Consider the following 18,170-nt stretch of genomic DNA (forward strand, 5'->3'; position numbering starts at 1 on the left):
TCTTTTCCCTTTCCCAAAGAAAAAGAGGGTGGCAAGAGGAAGGAATGAATTTTTTAACTCACAAATTCTCTCACATAAGTTCTGTAGGCCTTACGGAGAAAGGGACAGTATCAGAAATTCTTTTTCCTGTGCTCTCTTTAGGGTTGAGCTTGTTTGTTTTTTAGAAATGTTGGCCTGCACTTTTGTATTAGCAAGAAACAGAGATTCTCAGATATAAGCTTTATATCCTAATTAAAATTTACCTATATTTTAAGTAAAAGAACTACCTGGCACCAAAATATAAACGTTTTTATAGTGCTAAATAAAAAGGTCCGTGCAGAAGCAACTAAGAAAAAGTGCACCCAGTCCCTCACTTTGAGACCTAAACTATTTACAAGATTATCTCCCTTTACCTAACTAAGCCAAGGTTTACAGCTTGTTCCATAGGTCTTGGAAGATGGATGCTTACAGGCCTATAGAATGTACAACGAATGGATGAACGAATAAATGCAAGCCTATTTTTATTTGAAGGACTAAAATCATCTTATTCTATTCTATTCTTTATAAAGCTAAAAACATTTTTAGAAAATCCTACAGGTATTTACTCACACTCAGAAATTATTAAAGAATAAAATTATATACTGAGCTGTAAATTAACTCTTTAGTCAAGAATAAAGGTCACTGCAGTATTTTTTCAGTGTTTCCCCACCACACTTAGAAAAAAATCTAAACTTTTTAACATAGACTTTATAAAGTTCAACCCAGGGCTAGCCCACCCCACCTCTCTGATCTCTCTCATCCCTTGTTTCTCCTTCACTGGCTTGCTGAGCTCCAGTCACACTAGCCGTATTCCTACAACACACCAAGCTTATTCTGCACCTCCTGTTCTCTAGGATACATGGCCCTTTCAGATCATTGACAGATCCTCACCTATCATACAGGTCTCACTTCAACTACCATCCTTTCAGAGAGACATCTCCTTTTTGGCTCCCTTCCCCCAGATTATTTTACATTCCTGGATAGCTCCCCAACATTCTCTAACTGCAATAACATTACTCTAGTTTATTTCTTCATTATATTTATCATTCTCTAAAGTTATCTTATTTGTTTATATGTTTAACGTATGCCTCCTCTAACAGAATGTAAGGTTCCATAAGAACAGGTACTGCATTTATCTTATTTACTGCAATCTCTCAAGGGCCTAAAATGAATGAATACTATACTAATAAATGTGCAGGCTCATATGAAGATTTTGATATTCTGTAATCATTATAAACATTATATTGCTCTCTTAGGCTTCTTCCACTTTTGTCTACCTATTAGCACCTACTGTGAGAGAATTAAGCAGCAAGAAATACAAACGAGTAGACGTTAAGGGGGGAGGGTACGGCTCAGTGGTAGAGTGTATGCCTAATATGCACTAGGTCATGGTTTCAATCCCCAGTACTGCCATTAAATAAATAAACAAACCAACCTAATTACCTCCCCCCTCAAAAAAAAAAAAAAAAAAAACAAGTAGACGTTATACTGTATAATCAGTTCAGAGACTGAACTAAGGTTTAATAATGGCATGTCTTTCAAGTTATACACTGATCCTACTTACCAATAAAGTTATAGTAAATTATTATGTTCAAATATAAACTATACACGCAATTTAGCATTTATGAGTAATGTACTTTCACATGTGTCATAAAATAGATAAAAATAGTGAATATAATTTAAAAATAAAACAAACTCCATTTTAGAATTTAACACATAGTTAAGATATTATCTCCAACTAAAATTTAATTTTATCTCCAAATGAAGAAATCATGTTTAAAGAATTAAAGGAGTGTGAGACCTATAACTCATAGAATAGGATACAGATGTATCCTGTAAAGATACAAATACTATTTTTAAAAAAAGAATAAAATGGGAATCCTGGAGTTGAAAAGTATAACAATTCCATAGTTGAAAAGTAGAAGAACACAAATTTTAAATTCACTAGCTGAGCTCAAAAGCATTTTGGAGACGACAGAAGAAAGAGCCAATGCACTTTAAAATATATCAATGGAAATTACCAATTCTGAAGTACAGAAAAGAAAAATAAAAAAAATGTTTTAAATGAACAGAGCCTCAGAGACTTAGGAATACCATCAAGCAGACCAACATACATTAATTAGAGTTCCAGAAGAAAGGGAGAGGGAGAAAAGGACAGAAAAAATATCTAAGGAAATTACTGTCAAAATTTATCAAATTGTCAAAAATGTTAATCTAATACATTTAAGTTTCATGAATCGAAAGTAGGATAAAGTAGGACAAAGAGATCCATACCTACATACATCACAGTAAAACTGTTGACTACAGATAGAAAATCTTTAAAGCATGAAGAGAAAAACAACTCATCAGAAATAATGGAGGCCAGAAAGCAGGAGATGACATATTCAAAATGCCTAGAGAGAAAGAAATTTGTAACAAAGAATTCTATATCCAGCAAAACTATTCTTCAAAAATAAAGACAAAATAAAAACAATTCAAAGAAACAAAGACTGAGATAATTCATTAATAACAGAAATTCCTTACAAGATATCCAAAAGGAAGCCCACCAGACTGGAAGGAAATAACTAACCCATAATGCAAATACGTAACAAGAAATAAAAAATACATAAAAATTAAATACATTTTTAAATATGAAACACTTTAAATTTTTTTTTCTTCTCTTAACTATTTTAAAAGACATACAATTGCAATAAAAATATAAAACTGTACTGTTGAGCATCTAATACATAAAAATTTAATATGCATGGCAATACTAAGACAGGAGGAGGGAGAAAATGAAGCAAAATTTCTTTATTTTACTATAACTAAATTAGTCAACTGTGATAAATTAAGACATATATTATAAACCCTAGAGCAACCTAAAAAAAATAACTTTAAAAATCCAGTTAAGAAGCTAACAAAGGAATTAAAATGATACCCTGGAAAATATCTGTTACCTTCAGAAGAGGCAGTAAGGACAAAGATATAAAAAAGAAATGAAACATATAGAAAATAACTAGCAAAGTTGCATAAATCTGACAATCAATGATTACATTAAATGAGAACAGATTATACTCTCCAAACAAAAGGCAGAAATGGTCAGACTATTTTTTTTAAGCAATTTAACTACATGTTGTCTGTATGACACACTTTAGATTCAAAAACAAATAGGATGAAGGTAAAAGGATGGCAAAAGATATGCAATGCATAAGAGAGCTATACTAACACCAGACAAAACACTACTAGAGACAAAGAGGGATCTTTCATAATGATGCAAAAATAGTCAATTTGTCAGTAAGATGTTTGTATATGTATATCATACCTAACTCCAGTGCCCCAAAAATACGAAGCAAAATTGACAGAACTGAAAAGAAAATTAGACACTTCAATAGAAATTTTCATATCTCAACCACAATAACTGACAGAATGGCTAGACAGAAAATCAGCACAAAGAACCAATTTGACCTGACACCTACAAAATATTCTACCCAACAACAGAATATCTCTATGAGCACATAGGATATTCTTCAGAATAGATTACATGCTAGGCCACAAGAATGTCTCAATAAATTTAAAATGAGAAAAATCATGTAAAAAGTATGTTCTCTCACTACAGGGGAATTAAATTAGAAATCAACAACAATGAAATTTAGGGAATCCTCAAATAATTGGAAATTAAACAGTACATTTCTAAACAGCCCATGCGTCAAAGAAGAAATCACAAATGAAATTAGGAAAAATAAATGCAAAATTTTAAAAGCAGGCATATAAAAACGTATGGCAGCTAACAGTGTTTGGAAGGAAATGTATAGTTCCACATGCGTACATCAGAAAAGAAGAAAGATCTCAAACCAGTAACCTAGGCTTCTACCTTAAGACACTAGAAAAACGAAAGTGAACTAAACCTAAAGCAAGCAAAGGAAGGAAATTATGAAGATTAAAAAGGAAATCAGTGAAATAGAAAACAGTATTGGAAAAAAAATCAGTTAAACCAAAACTTGTTTCTTTGAAAAGAGCAACAAAATTGACAAACCTTTAGCTAAAATGACCAACTGAAAAAGAGAGAAGACACGGGCTACCAAAATTAGGAAAGAGCAGCATCACTACCTACGCTAGCAAAATTAAAAGCATATACAGGAATATTACAAAACATATGCTAAAAATATTAGCTTAGGTGAAATGGACAAATACCTAAAAAAACACAATTACTGAAAGTAACTCAAAACTTAGCAGTAAAATCTGAATTAATAGTTTAAAAATTTCCCAAAGAGAAAAATCTAGGCCCAGATGCTTTCTTTCACTGGTGGATTCAATTAAATATATTCAAGAAGGTAATAATACCAATTCCTCACAAACTCTTACAGAAAATTGAAGAGGTAACATCTCTTTATTCTATGAGGTTACTACATATTACTGTGTTACAAAATTCAAAGACAACACAAGAAAAGAAAACTACAGAACAGTATTTCTCATAAATATAGACACAAAAATGTTCAACTAAACATTAGCAAACTTAATCCAGCAACATATAATAAGAATTATGTACCATGACCAAGTGAGATTTGTCTTAGGAATGTAAGACTGGTTTAACTGCTAAAAATCAATTAATGTAATACACCAAATTAATGCAGTAAGGGAAAGAAATCACATATTCATCTCAGACATTAAGGTGACCAAACCATACTGGTCTGCCTGGGACTGAAGTGTTCCCAAAGATGCAGGACTTTCAGTACTAAAACCAGGAGGGTTATGACCAAACTGTGACAGTGGGTCATGCTAAGAGATGCAGAAAAAGCATTTGATAAAATCCAATACCTATTTATGATAAAAACTCTGAACAAAATAGTATTAAAAAGGAACTCTCTACCAAATACAGAAATCTGCTATACGATATTGTACCTATAGTTAAGAGCACCATATCATATTCTTAAAAATCTAGCGTAGATGATCTCCTGTTAAGTGTTCTCACCACAGTAAATTTTTTTTTAAAGTAAAAGATTTGTATGTGAAAAGAAATTTTCATGTTCATGGATTAGAAAAGCCAATAATGTAAGATGGTAATTCATCTCAAACTGATGAATAGATTCAATGTATTCCTCATCAAAATTTCAAGACATTTTTGCAGACACTGACAAGTTGATCCTAAAAATTTTATATAGGACCCAGAATAGCCACAATTTTTAAAAACAAGGACAAAATTGAAGGGCTTACAGTACCTGGTTTCATAAATTACCATAAGGCACAGTAATCAAGACAGAGTGGTACTAGCATAAGGATAGACATATAGATAATGAAACAGAATTGAGAGTCCAGAATTAAATCTTTACATTTACAATCAATGGAGAAATGATAGTCTTTTTGACAAATGGTGCTAAGACAATCCATATAAAACAGATGACTTTAGACCCTTATTTCACACCATACATAAAAATCAACTCAAAACAGATCATAAATCTAAATATAAGAGCAAAAACTATAAAACATCTAGAAGAAAACAAAGGAGAAAATCCTCAAGACCTTGGATTAGGCAGAGTTCTTAAAACAACAAAAGCATGATCTATAAAAGAAAAATTGGGAAACTTAAGCTTCATCAAAATCAAAACTTCTGTGCTTTAAAAGACTCCAATAAAAAAATGAAAAAAGACATGGACTGGGAGAAAATATTTTAAATCATGCATCTAATAAAGGGCTTGCATCCAGAATGTATAAAAAACTCTTTAAACTCAATAATAATAAGACAAATAAAAAACAGGCAAAAGACTTGAATTTCACTCGAAAGGATATAGGCATGAGTAATCATATGAAAAAATACTCAACAGCTTGCATCTTTAGGAACAATTCAAATTAAAACTACAATTAGTTAAATGCTTCACACCCAGCAAAGTGGCTATATTACAATAGACAGATAATAACAAGTGTTGGCAAAGATGTGAAAAAAACTGTAACTCTCATTCATACATTGCTGTTAGGAAGGTAAAATGTAAGGTCACTTTAGAATTCAGTTTGGCAGTTTCTTAAAAAGTTAAACAGATGACCCAGCAAATCTATTCCTAGCATCTACCCAAGAGAATGAAACCGTACATCATCATAGACTTGTACTCAAACTTTCAAGCTACATTATCTGCAACAGTCAAAAAGGTGGAAATAATCCAAACACCCATTAAGTGATAAAAAGATAAACAAAATGTGGCATATCCATATAATAAAATACTATTTAGCAATAAAAAGGAACAAAATACTGACACATGCTACAATATGGATGAAGCCCAAAAAACATTATGCTAAGTGAAAGCACTGCATATTATGTTTGTGACTATATATTGTATGTTTCCACTTATACCAAATATCCAGAAAAGGCAAATACATAGAGACAAAAAAGAAATCAGTGGCTGCCTAAGCCAGAAGTGAGTTTAAGTGCTAACTGCAAAGAGGCCAGAGGGAATTTTTAGAAGTGATAGAAATGTTCTAAAACTGGTTTGTGGTGATAGTTTAACAAATCAATAAATTTACTAAAAAATTATTAAATTTTGCACTCAAAATGAATTTCTGATATTAAATGGTAACTCAAAAGGCTAATTTTTTTTAAAAAAGTGTAAATACCCAAGAGAAATGAAAACATGTCCACACAAAAACTTGTACACAAATGTGCTGAGCAGCATTATTTGTAATAGCTAAAAAGTGGAAACTCAAATGTCTAACAACTAATTAGTGGATAAATAATGTGGTATATCAATACAATGGAGTATTTCTCTTCAACAAAAAGAAATAGAACAATGACACATGCTACAACATGGATGAACTCCAAAAACATTATGCTAAGTCAAAGAAAGCAATCATGAAAGGTCACACACTGTACGATTCCATTTATATAAAATGTCCAGAATGGGCAAATCTATAGAAACAGAGAGTAGATTAGTGGTTGCCTAGGACTAGGGGTTTGGAGGGAAAGTGGAGAGTGACACCTAATGGGTGTGAGGTTCCTTTTTGGGGGTGATGAAAATGTTTTAAAACTGATTATAGTGATAGTTCCTTAGTGAATGTATTAAAAAACCACTTAACTGTATATTTTAAATTGTGAACTGAATGGTGGGTGAATTATATATCAATAAAGCTGTTAGCTAAAAAAACAACAAACCTTAGTGTACAATCTGTTAGCAGGTAAAGCCATCAACACTGATAGGCCCTACCACAGCCACAGTTACTATCTACTTAGGATAGAAAAATAAATTCTTTACAACCTACTGTGATTATTTTGTAAATTAGTATACATATATCTGAAATGAAAAGCAATGATTAATCAAAGTAATTAGTTCCAGCACTAAGATTAAACAATAGGTTGACGTTAAATTTTCAAATTCCAAATGCCCAAAGTATTTCAATTTTCTACTTTACGTGTTTACTAGGAGATATTTCAACAATATTCATATGAACTCAATGTGTAAACTATATTACACTACATATAAACTTTATTCCTAAAACCCTTTAAAAGTAATTCAATAGTTTCTAGTCTTACACAATGTCATTCTACCTTTTGAAGAAAGGAATAAACTCTGAAACTCAAATATTCAGTCCTATCTTGGTAAAATGTATATTTTTCTGTGATTCTGCCACTATTCTGTGATTACGGCACTAGACAAAGTGCATTATTTACTCTCGACAGACTCACAAATAAAAAGAAAAGCAAATCTGATTACCAAACACCAGATTACTATCCTATCATCACTGGATTAAAATTTAAACCACACAGCTGAAATAAATGTTCATGAGCACAAGAAAGGGGGTGAAATTCACTTTTACAATAAAGTGCCCTCCTCTCACTCATTTAATCAAGTACCAAGAACTTAAAGAAAGGCTATTCTGCAGCGTAGCTAGATCCTAGAAAACAAGAGCCCAGGATGCTGGCACATAAGAAACACTGGAAACTGTGCAATCTGGATTACTCTTAGGGTAATGGAATATTTTCTCTGTCCTTTATTGACATGGAATAAAAATGCCCAAATGGAGCAAGAGAGGGGACTCCAGCTACCCTGCTCGCAAAGCTGCCTGGGCAGTCAGTATCAACCCTAGCAAAGCCCTCACCGTCCTCCTACCGCGCCCCCGAAACACCCAGGAGCACCGTCCCCGAGAACCAGCTTCGAGAGGAGAGGATCCAGAAGGCGGTCACTGGACGCGCGTGTTACAGAGCCCGTTTTTGTTTTGTTCAAAAAACAGATTCCTATCAGAGCCCAGCCTCCCCACCCCCGGGGAATAGGGGGAAGTGGCAGCAGGGGGCCGGCGTGGAGAGGGAGAATAAAAGAATGACCGACTACAACCTGCCGTGCCAGCTAGCCGCGGAGGGCAGGAAAGGTAAGAGGGGGCGGCGAGGCCCGACAGGAAAGGAAACTGGTCTCCAGCCCTCCACGCCACCCCACGCGGCCAGAGCCTCCCAGGTCCCGCCCCGGCGCCGGCCGCAGCCTCCCGCCCTACCCGACCCTCCCAGGACGCGCTTCCTCCGGAGCCGGACCCCCGCCCTGGCCTCCCCGCGGGACAAGGCAGGTCAGTTCAGTCCGCTTCTCGGCAGAGGTGACTCGCGCGGCGATGTAAACACAGCGAGACCAGCTGCGCTCGGCCCATCCCCCCCCACCGCCGGGGTCCGTAACCTCTTCCCTCAGCCCTGCCCCGCGCACCGCGCGCCCCGCGGGCGGACGCGCCGCGCGCCTTCCCCTTTCTCCAAGTCCTGCTCCCCGACCGTTGCCCGGGGGCACTCAGCCCCCTTCCCCAGCTCCCAGTCGGTGTCACCGCCACAGCCTCCGGAAAACCCTCCGCAAACAACACAGGCGCGGGGCGGGGACGCGGAGGGAGGTGGCGGCACTCGGGACAGCGAGGCTTTCTCGCCGCACCCTCCGAGCTCCCTCCCACCAGCCTCAGCGGCCCGCGCTCTTACCTGCTCTCCGCGTCGCCCGGGAAGACCGCGGCGTCGCTTTCCCTCCCGGCAGGGCCGCGGACTAGCCGCCGCCGTTGGCCGGCCGTCCGGAGGGAGCCGGGGCCTCCCCAGCAGCCCGAGCCGCTCCACTGGGAGAGGAGGAGACAAAACAGCGGCGCGCCGCCCCGCGCAGAGACCCCCGCCTGCGCCGCCCCACCGACCCCCAACCGCCGCGGCGACGGCGGCGACAGTGAGCCAGGCGCGGGGAGCAATGGTGGCCCCCGCCCTCGTCCCGCTCCCGGCCCCCCTCCCTCACCCCCCGCCTCGGCTCCTCCCCCTCGGCCTCCTGCCGCCGCCACCAGGACACTCGAGTCCGCCTCCCCCACCCCGCCCGCTCCGAGCGCTCCTCCCCTCCCCAAGCGGCGAGGGGGGGCGGCACCGCCAGTCACCGCCGCGCCTGTCAAACCCTGGCCGGCTATTTATACCTCGCGGGGTTCTGCCGCCTTCGGCCCCCACCAGCCCGCCCAACATGCCTCGGTGGCTCTCCCGAATCTCGCCCGGCCGGTAGCCCTCAACTTCTCTGAAACCCGCCTTCTCAGGTAAAGTCTCTCCCCACTTGTCCCGCTCCCTGCTCGGGGCTCCCCCATCCCGCTCCCGACTCCGGGACTGGAGCGGGGGTTCCCAAGTGCAGGCAGGCGGGTGGGGGCGGCGGGGCAGCCCGTGCACCTGCAGCGCCCGCCCGCCTGCCCGGACCGCACGCACACACCCTCTGAGGCCCCCCCGCGGGCCCCAGCTGTCACCCCATCCCCAGCTCTAGACTCCCCCCCTTTCTCCTCAAGAGACGGCTCCGCACTCGGGCAGCCTGACAGTTACTGGGGGTCGGAGGTTGTTGAAACTCCTAGCCCGGACCCCTCCGGTCTCCACTCTTCAGCCTAGGCTAAATGGAAGGTGGGGGCGCGGGCCCGCAGAAGCGCGCCGCCGGCCCCGCCCCCGGCCCCTCCCGGCCCGTGACGCTCGTGGCGCCCAACCCGGCCCTCCACGCGCCCCTCGGCGCCGCCCGCTCCTCCTCCTCCTCCTCTTCCTCCTCCTCCCCGCTTGCAAACCCTGGGCCTTGTACCCAGCGGGCCCCGCCCCATTCCCAGAAATTACCACCCGCCCAACGGCCGGGCTGCGCGGCGGTTGGTGCCCGCGTTTGCTGACGGGCCGACGGTGGGGCTCAGCGCGCAGCTGCGGAGCGCGGCGGGCGGCCCCTTGGCGCTGCCCCCAGAGCTGCGGGCCCCCGCATTGAGCCATTGTCACCCCTCGCTCGGTCGTCGACGGACGAAGAAGTAACTGAAGTCCGAGGAATGTCGGTGTGAGAATGCGGGAGTGTGTTGGTGCGGGAGTATTTTAGTCCAAGTGCCTGCGAATTCGAAAATGAAAACGCAGCAGTAGCTGCACGCTTCTGGTTTCCCTACTTTCACACAAAGGGGAACCTCTGAGCAGGGCACTTAGCCGCCTTCAAGTGCACAAAAGCCGATGACACGGTGTCCTGGGTTGTCCTGCGTTTGGAGCGCCTTGTTAATGATCTTTCTTACGCAGTTATGAATACAAACGCCTCCATCTATTCCCCCACTACCACCCTTCTCCGCCGCCGCCGCATATTCTTGTATTTGTTTAACAAAGAGCAGTAACTGTCCCAGTGTGCGTGGGGGCCGATTCTGCTCCCCTCTCGGGCTTCTGCAGCCGCACTCCGGTGGACCTGGTGCAGTATTCCCCAGGTTGGTTTCCGGGCTCCAGACTACTCTTTTTGCGGCTCCACAACCAGTCCTGAGCGAAGAAGAAACCCTGAGGAATACAAGTGGTGGCTGTTCTTGAAAGTAACGTGGAAACCATGGAAATAACCCTAGAGTAGGGCTCAAATGTCAGAGAACCAGGGGGAGGCCCTACTCTGAAGAACCGAAGAACTTAAATCTTTTCATTCTTTTTTTTTAAGCTATTAATGCCTGTTTATTTACGGGGGTAGGAAGGAGAGGAGGGGAGGGGAGGGATTCTTTCCTCTCTTCTGGGGACTTCTTAAGAGATTTTTACTTTTAAACATAGGGGAAATCTGGATAGTAAATAGGGTTAGTCTAAGATCCTCTGAACTCTTCCCAAGTTTCATGGATTCCCGAGATCTAAAACATGGCGGTTCTTGGCATTCTTTTGGACTAAAGAATTTATGTAATATTCAAACATTACACATTAAACAGGATACTGCAAACAGCATCCTTTCTGGAGCAGTATTTCTAATCCCCTATTTCCTGTAAAATAACCTATCACTTAAGGGAACCATTACCCACTTTGATATTTGTAATGAATTAATCAGTACGGCTGCATCTCGGTGACAATAACATGGCATATTAAGGAGCATACAGCAACATTTGATTTGTATTGTTAGGAACAGATCTCATCTGCTGGGTCAAATCATTCCTGTTCAGCTACCACGAGAGGAAATACACCTCCACTACTGTCAGTTGAAAGTAAGCTGGAAAGTCCCAGGTAGAAAGTCCCAGTGGTAAATAACATTAGTGTTCCCAATTTTTCACTGCTCTGTGGAGGCCCTTTGAAATGTGGCCTTGTAGTTCTTCTCATTAGAGACAATGTTTCTCCATTCCACTGATGTTGGACTTAGATCATCCCACTTGCTTTTGGCCAAAGGAGTATGGGTAACAGTGTGACAGTTCTGAGCCTGACCTTAGGAGCTATCACATGTTGCTGCTTGCCTCTCTCACACTTTCACAATGTGAAGAACGCGCCTGAGTAGTCTGCTGGCAGAATGAGAGACATGGAGTGGGTCTGAAGCATCTCTAGCAGCTTAAAGCCAGTGATCTGCAAAGAAAAAAAAGAATTGTTTTAAGCACTGTGTTTTGGCCTTGAAGGTGCCAAGCATGTCTCTCAGGCAACTCTTTGGTAGTGGTCTTGGAAAGACATCCCTTATGGAAGCTGATAAAGTAAGAAACTCAAAAAGTTTGTAGCAAAGCATTCTAAAGACCTCAGCTTCAGTAGGAAAGGGCTGATGTGGCCAGTAGTCCTATAATGATCACAGAATAGGAGATCTTTATGTAGTAACTAGATTGCTTTTGCTCCTGTTTTTTCATATTACACAGTTAATTTTTTAATTACACAAGTGATTCATTAATATATTCTCATCAATTTTCAAATAATACAAAATACTTTTTAAACAGCCAAGTCTCCTTTCCTTCTCGACTTTTCTTTCCACCCCTCATACTCCACAAATACCCAGCCATCCCATACCTCCACTGTTACACAAATAACGATAAATGATAGTTTAGCATTAAGCTTAAGACTTTTTTTCTGTGCATTTATGTACATATACATGCATGTAAATAGATATAAAGATTAGATAATATGTGGACTAGGTAGAATGCTTTTCTGTACTTCTTTTCTCTGTTTATTTTCCCTTTGTTTTCTCTAATTATCTAAGAAAGTCTCTCTTTAAATGTCAGCCTGTCTTCACTGTGATAAGCTAACCAAGGGAAGAGGTTGTCCCCACTTTTATACCAGAATGTTAAGCGAGGGAAAGACCCTTTTGGACCCACTTTAAGGGTGGGAGTGACAGTCAACATGAGGAACACAAGAGAAGACTAAATTCTCTGAGTGGTAGCCAGTAAATCATTTTCCCCTCCCAAACTGGAAATTCTCATTCTTGGGTGAATCTTTGGACACTTTAAGTTACCGTTGATTAAATAAAGCTTATAACATTTCAAAGTGAGTAATCCTAGTAAGAAAAAGGGAATGCCATGCTGCCTTTTGTGACCAGCCTCTGGAGTCATACACCATCACTTAGGCCCTATTCTACTGGTTACACAAGGCACTACTAACTCAGTGTGGGAGGGCACTACACAGGGACGTGATCACCTTGATGAGGATCACTGGGGCCATGCTGGAAGCTGGGTACCACAAGGGCCTTCCACAGCAGTGAATTTTGAGTGACTAACATAGTCTTTAAACTTGTTGGATTCCCTCATTGCAGATGGGCAAACCCCAGGTTACCAGCAACTATGTAACAACAGCCAGAAAAATCACTCTTTTTTGCCTCTCTTTAAAGAATAAGTGGTTCTGGGCAATTGTTCAGTTATATGTTGGTATTAACCTACCTTACTTGTGAACTGCTGTATCCATCCCCACCATGGCCCCTTTCTGGGCTTCTCCAAAGATAATTATCATTCTCCCATACTCTGGGTCTGCAAAGGAACCCAGTCCCCAAACTCAAGTTTTGTTTAGGTACCATCTTGCCTTTTATGAATCAGACTCTTAAACCTTATATATTAAACAAGTTATAAGAGGCCTGCCTGAGAGAATGATGAAAACCAAAATAATTTTGGAGGAACATGTTAAGTGTCCAGAATCCAATGAAATGATTTTTGAGAATGAAATTTGTACCATCAAGTGCAGTCAGGTAAAACAAGCAGAACATATAAAGTTTTTAATAAAGATGGGAAGTCAAATCCTCATGAATTGCATGTGTAATTTTACCATGTAATATTTTCTAGGAAAACAAATACTTAAAGTCATTTCCTAACTTGAGTTCTTGGTATATTTAAAAATCAGCCTTCTCTTTAAAATAGTGCTTTAGTTGGAAGCGTTTTATTAATAACATCCATAAATGAATTACTTTTAAAGAGCATTTTATTGCTTTTTGAAAATATTTGAAGTGTTGAAGATGGATTACACTTTATTCTAGTTAGAATTTCTAATATTTTCAATGTTAAAACTAATTTTTGTAAGCAGATTTTGCCTCCTTATCCTTATTGTAAAATTAAGAGTCCAAATGAAATGTACATGAAGACATTTTATTAGTGATTTAAGATTAATCTTTACAGTTTCTGAAATTGGTTTCTTAATAAAATTCAGGATAAATGCTACAGTAGTTAATTAAAATGCAAAGATAAATATCTTTCATGGAGAAAGATCTGAAATAAATTTCCACATCTGTGGGCTGGCTAGTTTTCAAGGACATTAAGCTATTTCTTCCATGATACTAAGTTAAAATGAGTTATTAGAAAAATTTTTCTTTCCATTCATTTCCTGGATCACCCTAAATAGAAAAGCAAACCAAAGGCTTTGATTTTCTAATTATTTATTTGTTTTCTTCTCTGGGATTTTTTTCTACTGGGCAGCTAATCAGAGTAGGTGGCAGTATTTTAGTAATAGTAAATAGTAACAGTAGTAATGACAATATTTGTCCCTATTAATATACAGCTGGATACTTGTGTTCGTTAATCTTATGAGTCTGTATAATTATCCTATCCTACAATTCATATTGAAGGTATGAAAGGTTAAGCCACTTGTTCAAAGTTACACAGTAGACAGTGGAGTTGGGGATTGAATCCTTCTCCAGAGCATGTGCTCTTGACCACTAGTACATCTAAAATGCAGCCTTGTTTCAACTGTTCATGTCCAAACATCAAGGATGAAAACTATTGCCTTCTGTTTTAGCCTTGATACCAGCCTCTTGTCTTTTCCCCAAATTTCATAGGGCACTGCTGCCACCTTGCAGCCCTACTCATCTCTTGTTTGTTTGGTATCCCTGTTCTGCCTAACATAGCAGGCACTGCTGCAGATGGTTGAATATTTCTGGCCACGTTCCCTATCTCTGTCTCTCCAGACACTCCCTTTTCCACCGGTTGCCAACATATTCCCTCTACTCCAGCCTGTGGCTGTTCTTCCTGCTGCCTCATTGTGTCTGAGTAGACTTTCCGTATCTGCTGATGACACTGACTGCTATGCAAAAAGAGAGATTTCAGGCCAGGATAAGAAGCCAATCAATATGGAGGACAGAAGTTCGCAGAACCATAATTAAAATGTGAATACCAGACAGAAAAAAATGGAATAAATGAAAAGTGCTGAGATTGTTAAAATACTGTAAATCAATATAAAAGGCTGGAAACTCCCATAATTTTAAGGGGAGAGGGAAATAAAAATAGTTCTTTGGTTCAAATTAATATTCAAGAATCCAGGAATAGGTATAGTAATTGATAGTATCTGTACTTATATGTCGTCAGAGTCCTACATACCGAGAAAATGCTTTTGAACTTTAGCATCATCTTAATAGTGCTGATCGAATGTGTATTTTCTTTTAATCTTTCCTTTTCATCCTCATACCAACCCAGTCAGGAAGGTATTGTTATCATTTTGCAGAGTATGAAACTGAGGCAACTGAAGGGGTAGAACAACTTTTCCAAGACCACCAGCAAGTGAGTAGTGGAGCTAGGCAGGAAAACCAAGCCGACTGGTTCCAGACTCCATGCTCTCAGCACTCCGCCCAGCTTCCTCCTGCTCCTCCTCATTGTCGGCTCCAAGGCTGAAGGCGTGGTCAGGCCAGCTTCTCCCTGTCTTGTGCTCTCCTGTGATTTGAGGTAGATGAAGGAGCCCAGTTCTCAAATCAGCAAGCTTAGGCGAGGGGTAGAGCTCAATGGTAGAGTGCTTAGCATGCACAATGAGGCCCTGGGTTCAATCCCAAGTACCTTCATTTAAAAAAAAAATGAATAAATAAATAAACCTAATTACTTCCCCTACCCCCCGAAATTAAAAAAAAAGCAATTCAACAAGCCTAAAAGTGGCTTATATTCTACTAGAGAATTCTACAGCCCACTTACAAAGTCTGCATTCTTATTTGGTTACCTGAGCGGAGAAAGAAAATTAATAGGTTAACAAGGATTAATTCTATTATTACCCAGGATGACCGAGAAGAAAGTAGGTCCCTTTGTGATCAGTACAAACTAGAGAAGTAAGCTTCAACAGATAGAAGAGTCGAGGTTGGAGTCCCCAACCTCCAGCTTTTAGTCTCTTCAATCTGCCAGAAATAATATATATTTACTCTAACCCAATTGTCCTACAATTGAGGACATGGAGGCCTAAAAAATTAAGTGACTTACTTTTGTTAATGCAGCTTAGCAGAGTTGGAATTGGAATCCAGGTTTTCTTATTTTTATAAGCTTCCTTTTTGAGGTCATTGAAGTGGCAGCTGGAGAAGAGGAAAGTCTTTGGAAGTGTTGATGCCATTTAGCCTAGTGGAGGGAGTTCAGCAACAACAGGATCCCTTTAATTGATTCGGTAGGGCTGGGCAGGAGAGGGCGGGACCGGAGTGAGATGGTTGGAGCCAGGAAGCCAGATACAGAATGGCAGAGACAGGCTGGAATCTAGTGAGGCAGGGAGAGAGCAGGGAAATTAGGGAGCTAAGGCAAATCTCAGGAAAGAGCTAAAATTGGTTAGGCAAACTCTGGACTCAAAGTAGACAACTACCTACTTTATAATTTTATCTATAGCTAGCTATATCTATATCTTCTAATTATTTTGCTTTTCAGTTTTTCTCTCTTGATGTCCTGCATATTTTTATAAGATGGTTTACATTTATTGTAAGCCAATTTTGGTATTTTTGCAGCACTTTTATGATGGAAAATGTAATTATTTTTATATTGTTCTATTGAAATTTTCAGCCTTTAATTTTTTTTTTTTTTTTACTATTTTATTTGAGAGAGGAGTAATTAGATTTATTTATTTATTTATTAATGAAGGCACTGGGGATTGAACTCAGGACTTCGTTCGTGCTAAGCATGCACTCTACCACTGAGCTGTACCCTCCCCCCTCCCTGTCTTTAATATTTTTAATTTGCCATTAGCCCAAAGAGCCCTTCAACCATTAATGTAATACTTTTGAAGTAGAAAGGATTTAGATACTAGGGCAAAGGCAGTAAACGCTGCTTCTCAGGCCTTGAAGTACTGAATTTTCAAATGACAGCACGCTGAGAAGAACAAGGGACAGATCTGTATTGAAGTAAGATGTACATCTGGTTATCAGACCAAATGGATAGTGCAGAGTTTTTTGAGGGTAAAATTTTCAAATGGCAACAGTAGTTTTTCTCTAGGTGGTCTGGATATCTTGAAAGGAGATTAATGAATAGTTCACAGGAGTGTGGTATATATGCAGTTGACTTTGTGGAACCCTCTCCCCACAAAAACATCTTAGCCAGGATCCTGTTTTCCAGAAGTAAGTTTTGTGGATAAGGTAAATAAATGGTATAAGGGATGAAAAAAAAAAATGGGATAAGAAAGCAGGAGTCTTTTTCTATGTAGGTATATTAGTTGTTTCTAATTCTTCCAGGAAAAACATTTCAAAAGATCTGATTTGAGAATAAGAGAGAATAAAAATTAAAAGAAATATACATATATTTGTCAGAGCCTTAGGCCATATGCTAGGTAACAAACACTGTTTTTTTTTTTAATTTTAGAACTTATAAAGTTGACATCCATCAGAAATGATAGTATTATGAAGGTAGCATATGAAAAAACCTTGAAGTGTTACAAAGAGATAAAATGTTCCTTTAAAAATGTCCTCACAGATAACAAATGAGCTTTGAAAGGAATATGGCCTCACTTAGCCAAATATAACTCAAAGCCTCCAAAGATTAGCCCAAGAAAGCAAACTTCCAGATTGGGAAGGGCTTCTGATTTACCTGCCACTACTCGGAGAAGGTAGTCTTCCCTGTGACCTCACCTTGAGTATCACTCCTGCCAGCTCACTGGGCCATAAAGGGTGCACCCCCACTTAAGACTCTTCTTTTACTCCCCATTCCAATCTTGTCACTTGTGAGGCTCTCTAGCTTTTCCTTCTGTTCTCATCAACTTTCATTCCTGTTCAGAACCCTTATTGTTCAACCTCGAGGGGAGGTCTTTGGGGTTTGAGCAGCTTGGTGAACCGACTCATTCTCTTGACAACCAGGCCCTGGTCCTGCCCCCAGTAGCCGTGCTTGTACCATGTGACTTTGCTCTCTTTGGCTCTCATTGGCTCTCATTGACTGATTTATCAGCAAGGTACACCCCACCTAAATTGGACCTATCATATATGTTCTTTCAGGAATTTGGAATTGGGACCAACAGGCCACCTACGGTCTCTTACTCTGTGTGCATCCTTGTATGTATATGCTGGTAGCTGTGAGAGAGCTATATAGAAACTGAGAGCCAGGAAAGCCCTTCAGCTATGGCTCAGCCACCAGGAGAAGCAAACAGCAGGCAGGAAATGTGTGGGTTCCTGGTAGCCATCTGGATCCACACCATTCCAGTGGCTGGCGGTGAATCCAACTTTTGTAGGGCCTGATGCTTATATAAGTTGGGGGACCCTCTGTAAAATAGAAAATTATGAATACAAAATTAGGTATGAATATAAATACTTATTTAAATGGGAAATAAATCACAAAAAAATGACAGATTTTAAAAAACTGATCAATAC

General features: G+C 40.1%; 2 protein-coding genes across 14 annotated transcripts in view; one reads left to right on the top strand and one right to left on the bottom strand.

Moving 5' to 3' along the window:
* Positions 1–9,156, bottom strand: part of ELF2 (E74 like ETS transcription factor 2) — an 87,662-nt gene extending 78,506 nt beyond the window's left edge. For 4 of the 13 annotated variants that reach the window (XM_032463639.1, XM_032463608.1, XM_032463628.1 and 1 more), the window contains exon 1: positions 8,921–9,154. The gene's annotated coding sequence lies outside the window, so the exon portion shown is untranslated. Of the gene's footprint in view, positions 1–8,663; positions 8,843–8,920 lie in introns of those variants that run through there. The other 9 variants (XM_032463669.1, XM_032463647.1, XM_032463712.1 and 6 more) reach the window with 7 other exon arrangements.
* Positions 7,988–18,170, top strand: part of LOC116659264 (basic proline-rich protein-like) — a 32,808-nt gene continuing 22,625 nt past the window's right edge. Inside the window, exons 1-3 of the mRNA XM_032466583.1 lie at positions 7,988–8,170; positions 8,326–8,532; positions 8,945–9,498. Coding sequence (XP_032322474.1) covers positions 7,988–8,170; positions 8,326–8,532; positions 8,945–9,498 — 944 coding nt within the window. The remainder of the gene's footprint in view (positions 8,171–8,325; positions 8,533–8,944; positions 9,499–18,170) is intronic.

Source organism: Camelus ferus, chromosome 2 (assembly GCF_009834535.1).
Source record: "Camelus ferus isolate YT-003-E chromosome 2, BCGSAC_Cfer_1.0, whole genome shotgun sequence".
NCBI classification, from domain to species: Eukaryota; Metazoa; Chordata; class Mammalia; order Artiodactyla; family Camelidae; genus Camelus; species Camelus ferus.